This window comes from Macrotis lagotis, chromosome 1 (assembly GCF_037893015.1).
Source record: "Macrotis lagotis isolate mMagLag1 chromosome 1, bilby.v1.9.chrom.fasta, whole genome shotgun sequence".
Lineage (NCBI taxonomy): Eukaryota > Metazoa > Chordata > Mammalia > Peramelemorphia > Peramelidae > Macrotis > Macrotis lagotis.
Window position 1 is genome coordinate 143,931,756 of NC_133658.1, and position 20,739 is coordinate 143,952,494.

At 44.0% G+C, this 20,739-nt stretch overlaps 2 protein-coding genes across 11 annotated transcripts in view; both read right to left on the reverse strand.

The window, feature by feature from the left end:
* Positions 1-269: 269 nt before the first annotated feature.
* Positions 270-5,858, reverse strand: NKX6-3 (NK6 homeobox 3). The gene is made up of 3 exons (XM_074225163.1): positions 5,480-5,858; positions 3,158-3,327; positions 270-536 (listed from the first exon to the last, which is right to left on the reverse strand). The coding sequence occupies exons 1-3, from the start codon at positions 5,856-5,858 to the stop codon at positions 297-299; spliced, it is 789 nt and encodes a 262-aa protein (XP_074081264.1). The 3' UTR covers positions 270-296.
* A 3,566-nt stretch (positions 5,859-9,424) lies between these two features.
* Positions 9,425-20,739, reverse strand: part of ANK1 (ankyrin 1) — a 189,377-nt gene continuing 178,062 nt past the window's right edge. For all 10 annotated transcript variants that reach the window (XM_074209011.1, XM_074209009.1, XM_074209008.1 and 7 more), the window contains one exon: positions 9,425-12,823. Coding sequence is in view for 4 of the 10 variants with exons in the window: in XM_074209015.1 (XP_074065116.1) it covers positions 12,797-12,823 (27 nt within the window). In the remaining 6 variants the exon portion in view is untranslated. The remainder of the gene's footprint in view (positions 12,824-20,739) is intronic.

Genomic DNA, 20,739 nt, shown 5'->3' on the forward strand with positions numbered 1-20,739 from the left:
GCTCTATTATCCGGCTTGGCCTAATGAGATATCAAGCTTCAATTATCAGGTCCATCTCCTGCTGAACAAGACTGATGTATTTTGAAATGAATGGGTTTTTGGTAGACGGTTCATGGGAGTTCTTTAGGACGCATGTGTGCGTTTGTGCATGAGTATGCGAGCGTTAAAGGGGGGTGGGAGGAGGGTTGTTGGGTTTGCTTGCTTTTTTTGCGGGGAGGGGGTGCTCTCATAACACAGAATCATGGGGGTGATGGGCACCGGGTGGGGGACGCTGAGACGGCGGCCAGGGAGCGGTCTCAGACATTGTGAGCCCCCAGACTGAGGACGGAGAAGGCGGCCCGGTGCTTGCGCAGCAGGAGGCGGATCTTCTCATCGTCCGAGTCCGGATCTAGGGGCTTGTTGTACTCATCGTCCTCGTTTTCTGAAGCTGTTCGGTCACCGCCTCCGCCTCCGCCGCCCGTGGACCTCGTGGTGGAGGATGAGGGCTCCAGGGCACTCTTCTTCCTCCATTTGGTTCTTCGGTTCTGGAACCACACCTACAAGTGGGGGTGATGTTAAGAGGGGCCACAGAGAGGGAGACAGCACTTGGTAGGGCATGCCCTTCCCTCGGGAAACATAACTATCATTTACAGGGGACCCGATCACTACTGAGAACTTCCCGGGCAGGGATGCCCTCACGAGACAGACCACTGGCAGTCTTGGGCATGAGGACTGGGAACGACGTGATACCCCCAAGCCAATGTCGGCCAGAGGCGATGTTAAACTTAGCTCTAGGGAGGCTTTCTCTCTCAGATTCGGAGCCCCTCCGGTCCCTTCGCTTCATACACACAACAGGAGCTCTGAGTTGGAAGTGACCTCACAGTTCAGCTAGTTCAGCCTATCCTGGATCACTCCTAACCAGTGATCAGACCTCTCGTGAAGAGGAACTCACTCCCTATTCCATTTTGGGGATAACTCTATTTGCTATAAAGTTTTCCCTTCCCAAAGACTAAACTGGTTTCTATTACTCCAGCAGCTTCTTTTGATTAAGCAGAAAGAACCGATTTTCGTTCGGAACCGTTGTTACATTCCTTCCTCCTTCTGACATACCTAACTTTCTTCTCCAGAGCAAACATTTTTAGATGCTTCTAATTTGACATTAGCATCCTTCTCTTCCTAAACATTGAAGGTTTTGTCAGAGAAACTCATCTTTCCTCCTTTAATTTAGAATCACAAAATGTTAGCAATATAAGAGAATCTAAGGGCTATCTTAGTTTACCTTTCAAGGTCAGCCACCTAGTATTGGCATTTATTCCGTTTATGCTTCTAAGACGCTATTTCTGTGAAGACTTGTAAGGCGATTGGCATGTAAACTCTTTGGAGCAGTCAGCTTCAGCCACTGTAGTTCTATTTCCAGCACCTAGGACAGTGCTAGGACTTACTAAATCACTTGTGGATTGATGGATAGATTAGAGGTAAAGCAAGAACTAGAGATCCAGGTCGTCTAACTGCTTAAATTAACTTTTCCACCCTGCCCCTTCCTATTACTTTTTCTGCTCTCCAAGAAAGGTGTTCTATTCCTTCCTGAAACTCTCCGATGTTCTGGCTTCAAGGTAGAACTCCAAGCTTTCTCTTACAATCATTAGAGCACAAAGCTCCTCTGGAAATGCCTTACTCAGTTCAACAGTAGGAGAAGCTATGAAGGGCCAGGGGCCACAGGCACTGCTAGTCCAGACTTAGTTCAGTGTTGGATATTTGTTGGTGTTTAATAAATGCTAGTTGGTTGAATAAGAAGGAAATGAAGGATTACACTGAGGGGGGTGTCAAAATGTTAAATGAGTATTTCATATTTTTGTAGCCCTTTGATACAAGGAAAATATGATGAATTTAAGCACAATCTTTTGCTTCATAAATGCATCCAAGAATATTTCAGAATTTGTTATTCTGAAAACACTGCATAATCAGACACAATAAAGAAGTTATAGAATAAAGCAGGAAAAGCTGAGCTGTAGAGGAAATAGCAGTAGTATCTGATTTGAAAGGCTTTGGTTTGAATTCTGAGACCCTGGATAAATCCCTCAAATGCTCTTAGACTCAATTTCCTCACCTGTAGGATGGGTCTAATAATGCCTCTCCTACTTAATTCCTTAGGCTAATTGCAAGGATCAGATGAGACAATGGCAGTAAAAACATTTCATGAATTCTCAGGTTTCCTGCAAGTGTCAACCACGATGACATGATTAGTAAATGGTGTTCATGAAAAATGAAAATTCACCTCATTGATTTGCCTTCATAACTCACAACTCGTTGGGGTCAATTAATAGCTTATATTTTGTTTGCCTCTTAGTGGTTTATAAAATGTTTCCCACAACAGAACCATGGACAAGTGCAGTCCAAGTACTATTTGAATATTTTCATTTTTAAAATGAGAGTCTTTATGGTACTGACCTCCTAGAATTGTTCAGAGGGTCAAATGAGCTAATGATTGCTCCACAAACTTTAAGTGCTTAAATGCTATTTAAAGAAATGCAAGCTATTGTTGTTATTTCCATTTTATGGATGAGGGAATTCATCCACAGAGGGACTAGTGGGACTAGAACCTTAGTCTTCTGATTCCGAAGGAAGGATGCCTTCTAACACAGAAGGATGCCTTCTAACACAGGGTGTCTTGAGATTTCTGATTTCATTTGGGGCTAGAACTGGGTAGGTAAGGAAAAGCTTAAGTTCAAGAAATGTGGTCCCTGCAAGATTTATATTAAGTAAAAACAAATAGCTGGCCAGTTTTCTGTCTATTTTCTTCTTTCTTTGCCTTAATTCTATAGCTAAGACTTTCTTCCTTCTTAGGAGGAGAGAGAGTAGCTTGGTGGGGAACAAAGAATCCTCAATTTAGTCTCAGAAGTTAAGGTTTGAATCCCACAACTTCTCTTTTTCACTTGAGTAAGCCACTGTCATTCACTGGGTCTTACTTTCCTCATCTCTAAAGGAGGAGAAGAATGTCTAAATAATTTCTAAGGTCCCTTCCAGATCTAAAATCCTAGGACCTTATTAGAACTAAAAAGCCAGGCAGGACACAGCAAGACTGTCTACCACCCAACTTCTCTGCCTACTGGCAATGTTTTATTCCCACCAAGACCTTTTCAATTCAAAACCTGAGACATGTCGGTGGTTAACAACTCACCTTCACTTGGGACTCTGTCATCCCCAGGGAGTAAGCCAGGCGTGCTCTCTCAGGCCCTGCCAAGTATTTGGTCTGCTCAAAGGTTTTCTCCAGGGCAAAGATCTGATGTCCTGTGAAAGTGGGCCTGGTATGCTTTTTTTTGTGGATGCTGTCACTCAAGGGGTCTGGGGCTGACAGGAGGGAGGAAGAAGGTAAAATAAGTGAGTGTGGATTGCAGCCCCAGGTACCAATTACTGGTAACAATTATAGAAACAAGTTCATCTCTAAATTACCTCTGAGGTGCTAAATCTCCCAAAAGGTTTCACCCAAGGAAGACATCAATACCCCTTGAGCAATACCTCCCCCCCCCACCCCGCAAGAGATCAGGCAACACAGTTCCATCTTCTAAAGCCCTGCACGGTGCCCTTCCCTTAGGCAATATTTCCTGTCTTGTGCAAAGGACCAGACCAGTAATGAGAACTTTCTGATCAGAGCTCTCCTCATGATACAATAGAAGACATGGCCATGGGGATGGGGGTGGGGATTGACATAATACCTTCATGTGGACCATAGAACAGTGGGTTCTCATGTTCTCCTAGCCTCAATCCATCAAGAATTGAGATGAGAAGTGACCAAAATAAAGAGCCCAAAGCCTAATCATAAACACATAGAAGATCCAAATCCACAATTTGTTGTTTGGGGTCAGTCTGGGAAATCACAATCAGGAAGAATTGGAGAGATTCCCTTGAATTTCTTTTTGAAGGGGTTGCTGGCCAGACCCTGAATAGGAAGAGGCTAAAGGCTGAAAGTTATGCAGGCTTTATATTGAGCAAAGTAAGTAGGCATCTAACTTTCTGTCCACTTTCCTCTTTCTTTGCTCTAATTCAATGTTCAAGACTACTTTTGGTGCCTCCTTTTCTGGATAATGAAACATTTGGAATTAAATGCTGTCACAGCAGTGAGTGGAGGGAAAGAGGCTTGATAAAAATGCACCAGGGCCAGTTCGGGGTAATGGGACTAGGCAAAGATTTGCTCTAAAAAGGAAGGGGGTGGGGGAGTGAAGAAAGGATAGAGGGGAGAGGCAGAGAGACAGAGAGAGACAGAGAGAGAGAGAGAGAGACAGAGACAGAGAGAGAGACAGAGAGAGACAGACACAGAGACAGAGAAAGACAGAGAGAGACAGAGAGACAGAGAGACAAAGAAAACTGAGGGCTGTGGGTTGCTTTGAGATTCAAGTCCCAGCCATGATCTGAACTTAAAAGAACAGAATCTTTCCATGGGTGTTTGAGTAAATCTCTGCCCATAAGCCTGGCTCCACTGTAAGTGAACTATATGTGGGGATGATGGAGGGCAGACAGGAAATGGGAGGAGCTGTGAGATTCTAACTGGCTAACTTTCCCTTCCTTTCCCAGATCCGGATATAGGGCCACCAGTCACAGACCTACACTCCAAAAGTCCTACACTTTCTTCTTGTCTTTCCTTAATCCCTTTCCAGATAGTCAAGGGGGCACCCTATTGTGATCCAGCCAGAAACTGAGCCCAGGCAAAAACTGTCCTCAAGTCAAGGACATACTCATGACTCTGGGCTCTGGCTCAGGTACTGCCTCAGGGTTGGGGGTACCTCTTCATGTCTATACTTTGGAAGGTGGTGGGGAAAAACATTTTTCCATTTTCCCCAAGTCTAAGGGATGGAGAGTATCCAGGAAGTGGAGGCAACACATAATACACATGATGGGAACTTCAGTGTTCCCATTAATTGAGATCAATCTGGTAAACCTAAATCAGGAAGAGCTGGAGAGGCTCTTCGAATTTTTTTCAGAAGAGCCTTGCCAGCCTGGCTTTGAATAGTTCTTCTTTGGGAGAGGTTAAAGGTTGAAAGATCTGCATTGAGCAGAGTAAGCAAGTATCCAACTTTCTGTCCATTTTCCTCTTTCTTTGTCCTCATTCTACTGGGAGCTTGAGCTGTTGAGAGTCTCTTCTGAGGGGGCTGAATACTAACCATAAACAGCTCTCTGTACACAGCAGTATGGACCCTAAAGGTCATGCCAACTGAGGTCTTAAACTCACCAGACTCTAGGATCCTCAGGAGACAAAGTAATTTAAGTGGTAAATGAATAAATGCGTGTTGTGGAGGAGTTAAAGAGGAGAGCCAAGAAAAAGGCCCAGGAAGGACAGTGCTAAGGAACCAAGTCTTTCCTTGTACAAATTTACTAAATGGCAGACCACTTGAATATGACTGTCTTCATGAAGTTTCTCTTTTCTAAGGTCTTCCTCCCTCCCCATCCAAGGGTCCAGTCCTATTTCCTGAAGAGACTAGATAGGGAAGGTAAACCAAGTACTCACTATTACTGCACTGTCGTCCTCTCCAGTCTTGCCCAGGGTCTGCCCAGCAGTTCCTGCTTCTGGAAGGATACTCATTCCCGGCCTTGGAAAAATTCCCCACCTGGGGACCGTAGTAGACACCTTGGGAACCCAGTCCACCAAAGCCAGCCACATGGGGATAGCCAGAAAGAAGGCTGCTGTTTGGAGTCGCTACCGGCCTGCTGAGGATATCTGTAATCCCATGGGGAGTTCCGGCAGCCAACTGGGTGCCCAGCCCTGGGGGGCTGAGCTTGTAGAAAGAATTCTGCACTGAGTACTGACACATAGGTGCCTTCATCTCAGAGAACTGGGCTAGCGGCGTGTTGTTCAGCAAGAAGGTCCCCTGTAGGTTGGATTCCATGATCTCCCCAAAGCTGGGGAGAGGAGAGGTGGTGGGGCAGGAAGGGGGTCTCTTGGAGTCCAAACACCCGGCCAGCCCCTACAGTTCTAGCTTCTGGGCTCCCATAACAGGTCTTCAAGATCTGCGCCAATGGCGGAGCCTATGGCCTCCCCGTCAATCCCCACCCACCCACCCAAACCCAAGCATCCGGCCCCCACCCTCGGCCCTCACCCACTGCGGCTCACAGAGGGCGCCGGGCACCCACGTCAGCTGCTTGGAACTGAGTTTGTCCCCGGAGTGGGTGAAAGGTCTAGCCGACACGGTTCCTGCTCAGTTCTCTATCTCCCGGCTGGAGGCTGGATAGTACTCTTGTCTCCCTTAGAGTGGCTGCTCCCTACTCCTCAGTTCAAACCATTCCTCTGTCTTTGAGCTGGGGGTCCTTCCATGAGAAGTTTTAACTTCAGGAGAACCAACATTTCCCTGATAAAGATATGGCCTATTAGAATACAGGGCCAAGACTGGCCGAGCCGGAGGAACTGTGTTGCCATTGGCTAGAGCCCCAGAAGGGCCTCATATTGGCTTCTCCTGGACAAATTGCACTTTGAAAGATTGACTGTAAAATCAGCAAGTGCACAGAAGCATGCGTGCATGTGTGTGTGTGTGTGTGTGTGTGTGTGTGTGTGTGTGTGTGTTCATTAGCTTGGCAGGTCTTGAAGCTCACAGTTCATCTTCAGAGACAACCCCTCCCCCTTCTCCCCTCCCCATAGCCCTCTCCCCTGTGGCTCTGAGAAGGTGACACCAAGGGCCTCTTCTACGCTGGGGGCAGCATGGGCATCTGAAACAGGAAGAGGTCACCATTACAAACACCCTTGCGTGACCCACATACCTTGGACGGAGATATCTGGGGCTGAGGTTTCTGTAGGAGTTTCCTATATCTCTTAGCTCTCTGGCCCATCCCTGCTGGGCAGACACTTTTCTCAGGTTCTCAGGGACTTTTCCTATGATGGTGATGCCCCAAGCTCTCCCAACCTTCTTGGGTGAGGAGCAGCTACGAATTCTCCTATTCTTTCAGGCTGGCTCTGAGCTTGGACTGTAGCTTTAACACCTTCTCCCTAACATGAATACAAGAAGAGGCAATGGACCTTGGGAAGCCTGATGCCTGGGTCTCGGGAGTAGGTGACCACAGCCAACAGAGGGAATTTATAGGCCATTTATATCTGGGTGCTCTGGAGCCAGATCTGGAAGGGATTTAGATTCATCATGCTTCTATTTGGTGCTAAGAATGACAGGCAAGTTCAAGGTGTATATGTTTTTGTATATACTATCTTTACTTATTTACGTTGTAGTTCTAAGACACTCTGGCATATTTGTTTGTTTTTAATGTAACCCTAATTAACTAATTGAGTAATGAGAGTTTAGTGACTTCTTCTGGATCACTAAGAAATACCCACATACCTCAAAGGCCATCTAATCTAACACATACTAAGACTCTCTTTTATGATGTTTCTGGACATGTACAATGTCCTGGACAGGTATATTCAGTTCATGATTGAAAAGGTCCAGTGTAAGGGAAGCCTCTATTTTCTGAGAGTAGCTCAAAAATTCAACCATTGATAATTGTTAGGTGGTGCTGTGCATAGAGTTCCAGTCCTGGAGTCAGGAGGACTTGAGTTCAAATCTGATCTCAGGCACTTACTAGCTGTGTGACTCTGGGAAAGTCACTTCACTCTGTTGGTCTCAGTTTCCTCATATGTAAAATGAGCTAGAGAAGGAAATGGCAAGCCACTGTAGTATTTCTACTGAGAAAACACCATGTGGGGTCATGAAGAGTTGGACACAATTGAACAAGGCTCTTTGAGACTGTTGCTCAATTCTGCTCTTGGGGGCCAGGAAGAATAATTCAGCCCCCAGGAAAATAGGATTAGTTTCTTAACTCTTAGGCATTTCACTGTACAACTGCACACAGATTAAAAGTGGCATTACATGGGGAGTGGATAGTTCTGACCCTTGTTTTCTGAAAATTAGAAGTCAACACCCAACTGATAAAGAGACCTGTCTTAGAATCAGATATACATTATAGTTCAGCTGGGTGATCTGAAGGCAAGTCACCTCTCTGAGCTGAAGGCTCAAAAGATGACTATTATATTCCCTGCCTTATTCATCTCCCATTGCTGTTGTGAGGAGTAAAGGAGATAATGGATCTGATCCTTCTAAGTAACTGAAGTTCAGTTCTAAGGAAAGTTCAGTAAAGTACGCTATACTTTGTTAAAGTATTTTACTGAGAACATCTGAAGGAAGACTATTGTAATGCTTGCAAATGTGCTTTTCAACATAACTATTTTATCCTTTCCTCCTTTCTCCCTCTCTTCCTTTCCCCCTTTCCCCCTTTCCTCTCCTTCCTTCCTTCCTTCCTTCCTTCCTTCCTGCCTTCCTGCCTTCCTGCCTTCCTGCCTTCCTGCCTTCCTTCCCTTTTTCTTCCATTTTCTTCCTTCCCTTTCTTGCCTTCCCTTCCCTTCCCTCCTTCTTTTCTTCCCTCTAACACTGCCCAGAGGCAGAGGAATGGACTGGATGACCTCTTAAAAGCTCTGAGTAGTCAGGTCAATGCAGGTGGAAAGAAAATGTGAGAAGATTGCCCCCTAATGGTTAAAACTTAAATAGAAGAGCAACTGCAACTAATTTAATGGGATTTTCTTTTTTTTGGGGGGGGAGAAGGGGTGGAAATTGAGGGATGAATATAGAGATCAGGAAAGCCCCAATGAGAAATTAAGCAGATGTCTGTTAGCCCATTTAAACTTAAGTATTCTTCACTTGTTTTGTATCACCCACCTTCCTGCGGCCAGCTGAAGCCTATGCATGGAACCCTTCTCATAATCACATTTTTAAATACATAAAATGAAATACATAGGATTACAGAGGAAAATGATATTAAATTCATTATAAAAATATTTTTAGTGGGCAGCTAGGTGGCACAGTGGATAGAGCACTGGCCCTGGAGTCAGGAGGACCTGAGCTCAAATCCTGGCCTCTAACACTTAGTAATTACCTAGCTGTGTGACCTTGGGCAAATCACTTAACCCCATTGTCTTGCAAGAAAAGCAAACCAAAAAAATATTTTAAATTACTGGATCCCAAGAGAAGAAATCCTATTTTCTTGAATTCTGACAGCCCCCACCTCCCACTCCTTCCCTTGTCTTCTGACTTTTTTTTGGGTTTTTTTTTTTTTTTTAGGTTTTTGCAAGACCACATAGCTAGGTAATTATTAAGTGTCTGAGACTGGATTTGAACCCAGGTCCTCCTGACTCCAGGGCCGATGCTTTATCCACTACGCCACCTAGCCGCCCCCCTTCCCTTGTCTTCTGATTGTTTCTGTCAGAACTTCCCTTTTCCTCCTTCCTTTTTCCCTGCCCAGAGATATTTTTCAGACTTTTCTCGGGAAGGACTTCACTGGTTATTTTCAGAAATGTGAAATCTCCTTAAATCTTTTCTCTCCATGAACTCAGCTTTTTCCCCTCAGGCCTTCTTCAACCCAGTTTTTGTCCTCCCCCACCCCCAACCTTCCCCCCCTCCCCAAAGAGAGATGAAGCCAGTTTCTATGTGTTCATTTCTTTATTAATTTTGACATGTTTAGCTGGTGTAGGGGAAAATGATTTATACATTTGGAAGGGGTAGGGAGGAACTTGGGAAAGGAACTCTCTCCAGGTAACAGAGCATGTGGGAAGAGAGAGTCCAGAAAAAAGATTTTGTTTTCATAACAATTTAAAAAAGAAAGAGGAGATAAAGGTTAATTTCAAAACTTCTAAAAAGCGTCTAGTGCGCAGACTGCAGCATTCTCTAGGTATCACATTGAGACCCCAAACTCTTCCTCTAACAGCTCCTACTAGCAATTGGAGCACAAAGCAACTTTACCCTGGGGGCCCCGGAGCCGGTGCGGGCTAAAGCAGCCATGCCAGACGGGGAAGAAGATGCCAAAGCATGGACCAGTGCTTTTAAACCCACACAAGACTCTATGAAGATGCTATTGGTTTCAGCTGCATCAGCAGTTCTAGGGAGATTATGGTACAGAAAAAGAGATACTAGAGGGGTTCCTGGCATCCTCTGCTAGTGCCATTTGTCTCTGGGACCATTAACCCTGGAGCCTGTTTCCCCTTGTGTACTCTCTGAATTGATCACTAGAGACTAACGCCTTCTTTCTTTCTTGTGTCCCTCACAGCAGAAAGGGTAGACCAGGCACAGGAGCTGGACACAGCCCATGCCGGTGGGCAGGTGCATCCCATCCCCCTGCACCACCTGCTGGGGGGGAGTGGGTCTGGGAGCCCCTCCTTAGGCCAATGTCAGTCCCAATCCACAGGGGTGGAGAAGGGGCAGTTAGCTTTTGGGTCTGTTTGCTTTGATGCTAGGCAGTGTTTACTCATAAAAGTACCAAGGAATTAGACATGGGACAATGGAAATTTCTTCATGAAAAGAGCAGGGTAATTTTTCTGTGCCCCCTTCCCTTTTCCCATTCTATAATCACAGTTGAAACTATATTTCATACTCCCCACAAAGGGGAACTATAGACCCAAACTGCTCTACTTAAAATTAAAAAGTAGGAAAGTTTGTTATACTCTAAAATATCTGGCTGGGGATGGGAGGCAGGAGGTTGACATTAAAAGAGGCCAAAGGGGCAGAGGGATTGTTATTTCCTTGAGCCACCCTGGAACAAACTAAAAATATCAGATTTAATTTCCACCCCTCAAAAACAAAAGCAGAATTTAAAAAACAAAATAAAACTATACATTACCACTGGCCACTGAATCCTTAATGGAGCTCAGAAAGTAGCAACTCTGGGGTCATTTGACTGTTGGAAAGCACTTTCTAAACCTTAAAATGCTATAGAAATGGGAGCTGCTACTATTATCATTATCATTATTATCATTATTATTATTATTATTATTATCTAGCTTGCAGGGTTCAAGGTCAGATCAGAAGCTGTGCAAGGACAAAGCCAGCCTGGCTTGGGAGGTTCCAGTCCCTTTGGTGCTGGGATGCCTAATACGGGTGGGGGGTTGGGGGCCTGGGAAGGGGAAGGAGACATATTAGCTGCCTGGAATCATCAATCATACTGGCAGCAGCACCTTCTTTCTCAGGTCAGTGAATGTTTATAATTGGTCATTGGGGCTGGTCTCGGAACCCCGGGGTCTCTGATATGAAGAGAGAAGGGGCACTGTGCTACTCGGAAGGTTTTGATGCATCTCATAGAAATCTCAGAAGGGCTACAGGGGCAAGAAGATGCTCTCAGCATCGAGAAGAGCAGGTCAAGGAAACCCTTCCTGGCCCTGCATGCTGCCTGCACTGCCCTGCTGGGAGGGAGATGGGGAAGACATGGGGATTGTGCTGATTTCAGCCTCTGGAGGAGGCTCGGCTGTAATTACCTTAAGGCTCTTCACCGTTGTACCCAGGCATGGAACCTTTATCTGTTTCCTTCCTGTCCTGGACCAGAACCCAGCCGGATGCTACCAAGGGGCTGGGCCAGGTCTGCCCCCTTGGACTGCCTTAGTTTTCTACCTGCTCTGCCTCCTCTGCTGCCCCCCCTCCCCCAACACACACACTCGTCATTCTACTTCAGGTGAGGGACTTGGCCCCCTGGTCAGAAGTCTGCCAACCCTGCCTGCCTGCCCACTTGGGACCCACACCTCCAACTGGAGCCCAGAGCCCAGTACCTGCTTCCACGCCACCCTACTTAACCCTAAAGGTATGCGGAAGTAAGAGCACCAAGTACTGCCCTGGGAGACTTTTGGTGTTTCGCTGACTTCTAAGAACTTGCGGATACATTCACTATACCTACTCCTTCCACAGAGAGGACAGGCTGGGGCTCCCTGGCCCGCAGCCCGAAGAAGCCCTCAGGAGCTGGGCTGTTAGTGCTTTGTACATACCGCTAAAGTGTTTCTATTGGTTTGCATAGTATTTATTATTATTAATATTATTATTTTTCATATACACAAGGCTGATTACTGTACAGTTTACACTTTGAACACAAACTATGAGCTAAGTGCTTGAAGAAATAGAAAAACCTCTTCTCTATAGAACATGCTGGTGCAGTCCTGGGGCAGCCACCTGTCTGGGTCACCTACTGAAAAAGACAGCCCTATCAGGTGGGGTGCTGCCTCCCTTTGAACCCTGTGGCTAAGCCTGGGATTCTTTCCTCCTGAGTCCCCAACACTTAACAACTCCAAACACACTTCAAGATCATTGTTTTCCAATGAGAGATGATAAAAACGGGAGAGAGACAACATAAAAAAATGATCCAGTTTATCCACAGGAGATTACTATACAGCCTCCAACTTCACAGTAAAAATCTCTGTGTATGGATATATTGCAGGTGAAGAGGTGTCCGTATGTTGATGTATATCCTATGCATGAAGGAGAGAGGTGCCCAGAGGAGCAGTGATCATATCAGGTGGGTGTCTGTCAATGGAAGGGTGAGTATAAACAGATAAATGGGAACAAAACAACTAGGGTTCAAGAGGATTTCATGTATGTTTTTTGTTTTTGTTTTCTTGTTGAAATCCAAATGGATTTCTTAATGATGAGATTGGGCTTGGGGGAAACAAACCCTGCCTCAAAGAAGGGCAAAAACCAAAAAGACTCTTAAAAACACCACCCCCGGCCACACTTGAGCCCTTGTCCACCTCTCTCTCTCTCTCTCTCTCTCTCTCTCTCTCTCTCTCTCTCTCTCTCTCTCTCTCTCTCTCCCTCTCTCTCTGTTCTTGTGTCCTGGTTTCCATCAGAGGTCCGTTGCCAGAGACAGGATTGAGGACTGTAGGTCATGCTTCTACAGCCAGTCATTCATGCGAATAGGACAGTTAAAGGAAATCTCTTACAGAAATCATGCCGTTAGCCTATAGAAACATGTACAGCCGGCTTTGCTGCCCTCCACGCATGGGGCTCTCCTCCAGTGTGCAGGGCAAATTGTGTGGAGTTCAGTGGTTGGGTGTTGAGGTGTGATCCTAAGGGAAAGAGAGAAGAAAGGCGTTTTCACATACAGAACCAAGTCATGAATATTTGGGGGAAGTTCTATCTTTGTCCCAAGATTGGGAAAACCCAACCCCAGCCCAAATCCCCTGCCAATATTTAAATTTCTCTCCTTGGGTAAGACAAGATGAAAGGGAATGGGAAAAGAATCACTCATTCCAGAGAAGGAGACAATACAGTTTGTCTGGTGATTGAAGTCATGCTAAAACTTTTGTTTCTTGGTACAGGAAATGAGGAAGGTGAGTCAATGTGCAGAAAGGTCAAGAGAGAGAAAGAGGCAGGTGTTCAAGTCTTGAAAATGGGATCAAGGAAGGTATTTACCATGTGCTCTTATTACCCAGAGCAACCAGAGCTTCAGGATCCAACAAACACTTTTGCCTGAGCACACAGTTTCTGTACTAAGGAAGGTTCTTGGGTTGTGGGTGTGTCTCAAAGATTAAACCAGGAATGTGTCTGAGCTGCTTGAAGATAGGAATTATATTTGCTTATTTTTTTCCTTTTGGGGGGTATCCTCAGTATAGTGCCTGGCAACTAAGTGCTTAATAAATATTGGTTAATTGGTTGACACATAGGAAAACCTTAATAAATGCTTATTGATTGATTTTAGGCGTCATCCAGGCTGACTGGTGTCTACTTCCCTCCTCCACTAACCCCTTGGTTTTGCTACCATGGGTCTGTTTTCTACCAAATATTGACCTTTCATTGCCCACCTCTACTCACAAATCCCTATCACTATGTCTTTTTTTTTTTTTTTAGGTTTTTGCAAGGCAAAGGAGGTTAAGTGGCTTGCCCAAGGCCACACAGCTAGGCAATTATTAAGTGTCTGAGATCAGATTTGAATCCAGGTACTCCTGACTCCAGGGCCTGTGCTTTATCCACTAGGCCACCTAGCCGCCCCTTCCCATGTCTTTTTTGTCCATTCTCATTTCAACCTCCCCAGATGCCTCTAGTAACTGTTGGTCTTTGTAGGTCTTGAGGCTCCTGTTGGTCTCTTCCCTGGGCTGCTTCTGTCTAGTAATCCTTTTTTTCTTATCAGCCCCAACTTAGTCCTTTCTCTCTATCTGTATAGGAAAGTACTCTATTTTGGTAAGAAGGAAGAGCTTCAGGATTAGGAAGATTTGGGTTCAAGTCCTATATTGGATACTTATTAGAAGATTTCCCTTAACATCTCAGGGCTTTGGAAAGATTGTAATTTGTAAAAAATTTGCCAATCTGTATTGGTTAAGGGAAGTTTCTTACTGGGAGCATACCTACATAATGAAATCTCATGTCAAGTTTGTTTTTTAAAAAAAGGATGGGGTGGGGTTGGGGCAGCTAGGTGGCGCAGTGGATAAAAGCACCGGCCCTGGAGTCAGGAGTACCTGGGTTCAAATCATGTCTCAGACACTTAATAATTGCCTAGCTGTGTGGCCTTGGGCAAGCCACTTAACCCCATTTGCCTTGCAAAAAAAAAAAAAACCTAAAAAAAAGGATGGTGTTTTTGTTTTTTAATGGAACTAAAAAAGAATGGTTTTCCAATACCTACAAACTCCTTAGCTTCTACCTGCAAAACCTTCCCCAATCTGAACTCATCCTACTTTATCTCACACTAGAGACACTATGGGATAGTAAAATAAGCATGTAGTTTTTTTTCCTTTTTTTTCCCTTTCCTCTTCTCTCCTTTTCATTTATCTAAAACCTGTACTTTCTTCAAGGTTCATTTCAGAGCTCACTTCCTGCATGAAGTCTTCCTGACTCAAGTCCAGACTTGTGTTTTTTGTTTTTTAACTCTTAATCTACAAAAAATTTCTCAAAGAAGCTCATTGTGCATAGATAAGGCCATTGGATTTGGCATCAGAAGATTTAGGCTTAAATCACATTTATTTTGCTCAAATCACTTAACTTCTTGCCTCTCCAAGTCTTAGTTTGTAAGACTGTAAAGTGGGGATAATAACAGCATCAACCCTACCGGATGGTTGTGAAGATTAAATGGGATAAAATATGGCAAGTGCTTTATAAACCTTAAAGCACTGTATAAAAACGAGTCATTATTATGATTGAGGAGCCCATCCTCCTCTTCCTCTTCATAGTCTCCATCTTTGTCCTCCCTTCTCCAGCTAAGCAGAAGCGATCCTTCTAAGGATATCTAAGCCACCTAAGAGGAGTCAGCCTTTCATTGGTGAGGATCTGCCCTCTGCTGTTGCGGATTGGAACCTCCTCCACCCTTGGAGAGCCTTCAGAATTGGCTGCAGTTAAAATAACTCATCACTTCGCGGTGATAGAGAGCTTCTCTTCTTCTCTCTAGGTCTTCAGATGATAGGCATACAGACAATCCCCAGGCCTGTCCTTGAAGCCTTTGCATTTTGGTAAAACCCACTAGAATTCAAGGACCCAGAGTCAAGTCCAATCTTCACGAGGCACTAGAAAAGGACTTTATTGTAGAATCAGGTCCCCTCTCTGAGCTCTGTGGTGGTTGGACGTGGGACAACTTGTCACTGTACCTTGAGGACAGGGATACAGCCCCCAGGAATATAAAATCATCACTTAATGGGTCTTTGTTCTCCCAGCTGCTGACAGGATTCTGCACTGTCACACCATCAACTGGTGACCAAAGTTTGGCATGGGAGCAAGCCACAAAATTACTATTCCCTCTGGTGGACACCCTATTGTTTTAGCTGCTGTACAGGGACTTATTCCAGAGACCACTCCAAAGGCAACTAAGATTCTCTGCTCAGATGGGATAATTTGGACCTAGTCCATTTGAATTTCATTATTGCAGAGAAGAGAAGAAGGGAACTCTGGAGAGGGAATAAGGCAATGAGGTCCAATACTGGTGTCTGGGCACCCTGGGTTGGGGAAATCTCTATTCACCACCAATAGGAAGGAAGGAAACAAACACTGAAAAGAACCTATTATGTGCTAAGTATTATGCTTTATAAATACTATCTCATTTGATCCTCACAATAATCCAGAGAGGTAGGACCTGTCATTATTCTCATTTATATTTGAGGACATTGAGGCATACAGAGGTTAAATGATTTGCATAGGGTTATACAGCTTGGAAGTCTCAGAGACAAGATTTGAATCTGACCCCAGGCCCAGCCCTCTATCTGCTGCACCATTTAGCCGCCCTGAGCTCTCTCTACTGTGCTCTCTAGATTCACTCCTCTCTCCTCTCCCCAAACAATGAAAGCAGAGGTTTAAGTTTAAAAAATTAAGAAATTATTTTGGGTTTACATCTCTGAGTATATATCATGTTACTCTAGAAGAATGGATGCTGCTTGAGGGCAAAGATTGTTTTGTTTTGGGGCCAGTTAAGTAGTGTAGTGGAGAGTGTAGGGCTTGGAAATTGGGAGACCTGATTTCAAATACAGTCCCAAATAGCTACTAGTCATGTGACCCTGGCAAGTCACTTACCCTCTGTTTGCCTCAGTTTCCTCAACTGTAAAATAAGGATAATCACAGAAGCTGCCTCTTGGAATTGGATCTTGGATCAAATGAGATAATAATTGATTTTAAAGCTTTTAGTGTGGTAGCTATATATTATTCTTCAAAACTGAGGGACAAACAACAAGAAGAAATGCTACAGAAATAATAGTTGTTGCTTCTCTGTTAATAAAACATAGCAGAGTAACTTATATCTATCCATTAGGTGCTTAATGTTTGTGGATTGAGTGAATTGAAAAATGGAAGAATCATTGTCCTGAGCTCTTGACCCCTATTTGGCATGGGATGGTGCTGGGGGAACTATGCTGCCCCTGATGTTTTACTTGCAATGGTTTTTGTAATTGAGGTTACAGGGAGGCTTGACACAGTAGACCATTTGTGCATGGGCACATATAAATTTACACACACATGCACAAGTGTGTCCTTTGGGATGGGAAGCTCTGCTCAAAGTATCATTGATGTACCTCAGCTGTATCTTTCCCCATTTGAGACCACATGCAACCTCATGATCTAGGTAGTCATAGAAATGAGGATCATCAAATGTGTACACTTCTTTAAAACTGACAGAATACTTTGCATACATTATCTCATTTGAGACTTGCATGATCTCCAAAGGTAGGTACTATGGGTATTAGACTTCCCAGGTTACAGATGCATCCATTCAGAATCAGAGATGTTAGTACCTTTCCTATGCTTATCCAGCTAAGAAGTATCAGGATTGGATTTGAAGGCAGGTCTTTCTGCCTCTAGGAATCATCTGCTCCTCTGATCTGAAGAATAGTTCACTAATTTGTGAATTTACAATGCATTTGTCTCACACTTCCCCAAGAGGGAGACTCAGAGAGACTTTATTAACTTGCTCCTCATGGTCTCACACAGGCAAGTAAGTGGCAGAGCTGGGATTTCTGCCCAAGTCTTCTTCCTCCCTGGTGGAATCAATCCCTCCCCCCCTTAAATATCACTCTGTTTCTCAGTGAGATGCTCTCCACAGATTCTCCTGACACCCAGCTTATGGTGCTGGGCTGCTCAGCTGCCACAGGGGTGCACGAAATTCATGTTTGATGTCAGGGGATCCTGGAGACCAGAAGCTATGGAAATGTACTCATACTACAAAGAAAGGGAGATTGATTCCAGAGCTGCCTGCCAAGGGCAAGGGCATCTGCTGGTCCAGCTGAGAAACACAGCTAATCAAGAGGGGACCATATGCTAAGCCAGATCCCCAGTGTGGCTCCTGCGGTAAGGCTGGGGTTAACTCCATGACCTGTTTAAGCTGCTGAGTTGCCGAGGCTCTAAATTTATCCTATAAACTGGCTCCACTGGTCATTTTTCTCCTGAAGTGTTTGGACTTGACAAGAAGAGCCCAGTCAGCATTTTGGCAACTTTCAGTGACTTCAGTGCTTTGCCTTATGGGGGTGAAGATGGGAAGGGAGAGCTAGAAACAGGAACCTGCCAGCCTCAGCTGCACCATCTCATAACTGTTTTGCCTAGCCATTGCAGAACCAATTCAAACCAATCTAGTGGTTGGCACTGATGTCTTTCTTTACCTCCATACCCTACAGACACTCAAGTTAAACCCAGGGAAGGTCTGCCCTGAGTCTTAGCACAAATATATTCTTCCTGGACTATATTCAACTCTTATATCTCCTCAGGTTAGCTATTCCTAGGGTTCCAGAACTCCTTTTGGCCAGAAACCCTGAGGATATTTCTCTCCCAGATTGATTTTTTTGACTAGGTAAAAGAGGCCATTCTTTGCCTCATTTCTTACCTAGTCTTTTTTATTTTTTATTTTTTATTATTTTAGATTTTTGCAAGGCAAACGGGGTTAAGTGGCTTGCCCAAGGCCACACAGCTAGGTAATTATTAAGTGTCTTAGACCGGATTTGAACCCAGGTACTCCTGACTCCAGGGCCGGTGCTTTATCCACTACGCCACCTAACTGCCCCTCTTACCTAGTCTTAATCACTAAATGGGCACTGTCTCAGACCTGAGACTTGTTAAAGACTCAAAAAGGTCATAGTCTCCTGCTGTATCCAGGACCATCCTGATCTACGTCTTGTTGCTGGACCAGATGGCTCTGGAGGAGAGAGAATGAGACTGGTGGCTCTGCCTCACTAAAATCCAACTCACTTGCAAATCATGACATCACCTTCCTAATATCATTGGTCCTCTTTGAGAATGATGGACAAACAGTAAGAAGTCCTTGAGAATTCACTCTGGGTTCAGGTTCTTCTTGGGTTCAAGAAGGACTCAGCAATGGTTTAGAATCAAGAAGCCCTGAGTTCAAATCCAGTCTCAGACCCTTATTAGCTGTGTGACTCTAGGCAAGTCATTTAAAGCTCTTCTTCCCTCAGTTTCTTCATCTTTAAAGTGGGAATAATAATGGCACTCACCTCCCAGAATTGTTATGGTGAAGTTCAAATGAGATGTAAAAGTGTTTACTATCTTTATAAACCTTAAAGAATTATATAAATGCTAGTTTTTATACATGCTGGCTATGTCAGCCTTGGGTTATGTGCTAGCAGCTCTCTGAGAATGTATGTTACAGTCTAATTTCCTGTCTAGCTGTGTGAATCTTGTTGATCTCAGTTCGCTCAGTTGTAAAATGGGAATGATAATAATACAGAGCACCTTCCTCTCAGGTTTGTTGTGAGGTTCAATGTGGAGGTCATATTTATAAAGTGCTTATCATGTCTAGCATAGGGTAGGAGTTTAATAAATGCTTATTCACTTCCCTTTCCCTATTTACATTGGTGGGATGCACTTCTATAGTGAGTTCTCTATAGTGAGGTCTACATCATTGATATAATGGATCTAAACTAAAAAGAAAACAATGGTACTTTTCATTTTACAAAGTACTTTCCTCTCTGCCATCTTATGAGGTAAGCAGGTATCATCCCAGTCTCACACATTCAAACATAGAGACTCAGAGAGATGAAGGGGTCACCTAGTTTAACTCCCTTATTCTACAATTGACCAAGGTCTCACAAAGGCAGCCTCTAGAAGGGTGGGATTTGAATCTGGGTTTCAGAATCACAAACTTAAGAGTTGGAAGAGACCTCCAAGGTCATCTTGCTCAATCTCTTTCTCCATGCAGGAGTCTGAAGAGGCTCTGACCCTACATATGGGGGTCCTTCCACCTTGTCTTCTGACTTGGCTATGTTTGAAATTCTTCCTCCTTCCTTGGAAGTTATATTTCAGTATTCTAAGACATTTAAGCTTGAGACTCCCCTTGGGGACTTAGCAATATTGCCCTGTCCCTTGATCTCCTCTACTCCATTCTCTTAAGCATTATTTCCTATATTAATTGTACTTGACCTCTAACTAAGCTTTTTGACTTACTGAATGACTTTCCTATCTGTTACTTCATTTGGGTCTTCATTATAGCCCTGAAAAATAGGCAGGATATGTGTTACTATTTTACAGATGAAGAAACTGAAGCATAAAGTTGTTTTTTTTTTTAAGTGACTGCCTCTGGGACTGTTTCTGTCAGAATTAGGGTTACAATACAAGTCTCTTGACTGCCACTTATTTCCAGTACATTGTATTGGCCATAAGAGGCATTGTTCAAGGTGAGTCCATTGACAGGGAGAAGGGGAGAGATTTTGTTCCCTATCAGAGGAGATAGGACCTAGTCAATGTTTGGGGTTCGTGGGGGTTTCGCTTGAACAATAGTAATAAAAATTTCTCACATAGGGCATCTTCTTTCTGTATCTGTTGCCATCATCCTCAATATCTCCTTCCTAGACTACTGCACTAAACTTTTGACTGGTGTCTTTCTGCCTCCCAACTTTCCAGGCCAAAGTAAGCTAAGGATTTTATTTTGTAGAAGAAAGAGCACTGGAGTTGGTGTTTAAAGAATCTGGGTTCAAATCCCGACTCTGACACTAACGTAGAACTCAAAGGTTTGCAAACTTATTTTCTAGACATCATTCTCTTGACAACCTTGTAATGTAGGTGCTATGGTTATGGCCTATTCTCATTTTACAGAGGAGAATATTGATATGCAGAGAGGAAAAAGTGATTTGATGTCACTCAGTGATCATCTGAGGCACAATGTCTGATCCTGAGGAAATCAGAGAAATTGTATCACCTGCCTTCAGATTTTGAGGAAAGTACTCTTCATGTCTGAAGATGATGTAATGAAGAGAATACCCAGGAGAGATCTGGGATTGAATTCCTCTTTTGATGCTTAACAGCTGTGTGATTCCGACAAGTTACCTAATCTTGCTGAGTCTCAACTTCCCTGCCTCTAAGATGGGGATAATTCCTCCTGCAAAAAACTATCTTACAAGGATATTGTCAGAGGAAATATCATTTGAAACCCTGTGGTATAAAGGGGAAGTTGTTATTATCATGATAATAATTATCAATTATTTTTCATTATAATGAATAATTTTCACAGATTAAAATAAATACACCTAAAAGGACTTGAATTTAAGACTATCTAGAAGTACCAAGCAAATAT

Bases quoted from the DNA above. Each gene is read 5' to 3' on its own strand.
- NKX6-3 (XM_074225163.1), bottom strand. From the start codon at position 5,858: ATGGAATCCAACCTACAGGGGACCTTCTTGCTGAACAACACGCCGCTA. The intron at 3,328-5,479 runs GTGAGTACTTGG...CCCTCCTGTCAG, and splicing joins AGGACGACAGTGCAGTAATA to CCCCAGACCCCTTGAGTGAC. The intron at 537-3,157 runs GTGAGTTGTTAA...CCCCACTTGTAG, and splicing joins TGACAGAGTCCCAAGTGAAG to GTGTGGTTCCAGAACCGAAG.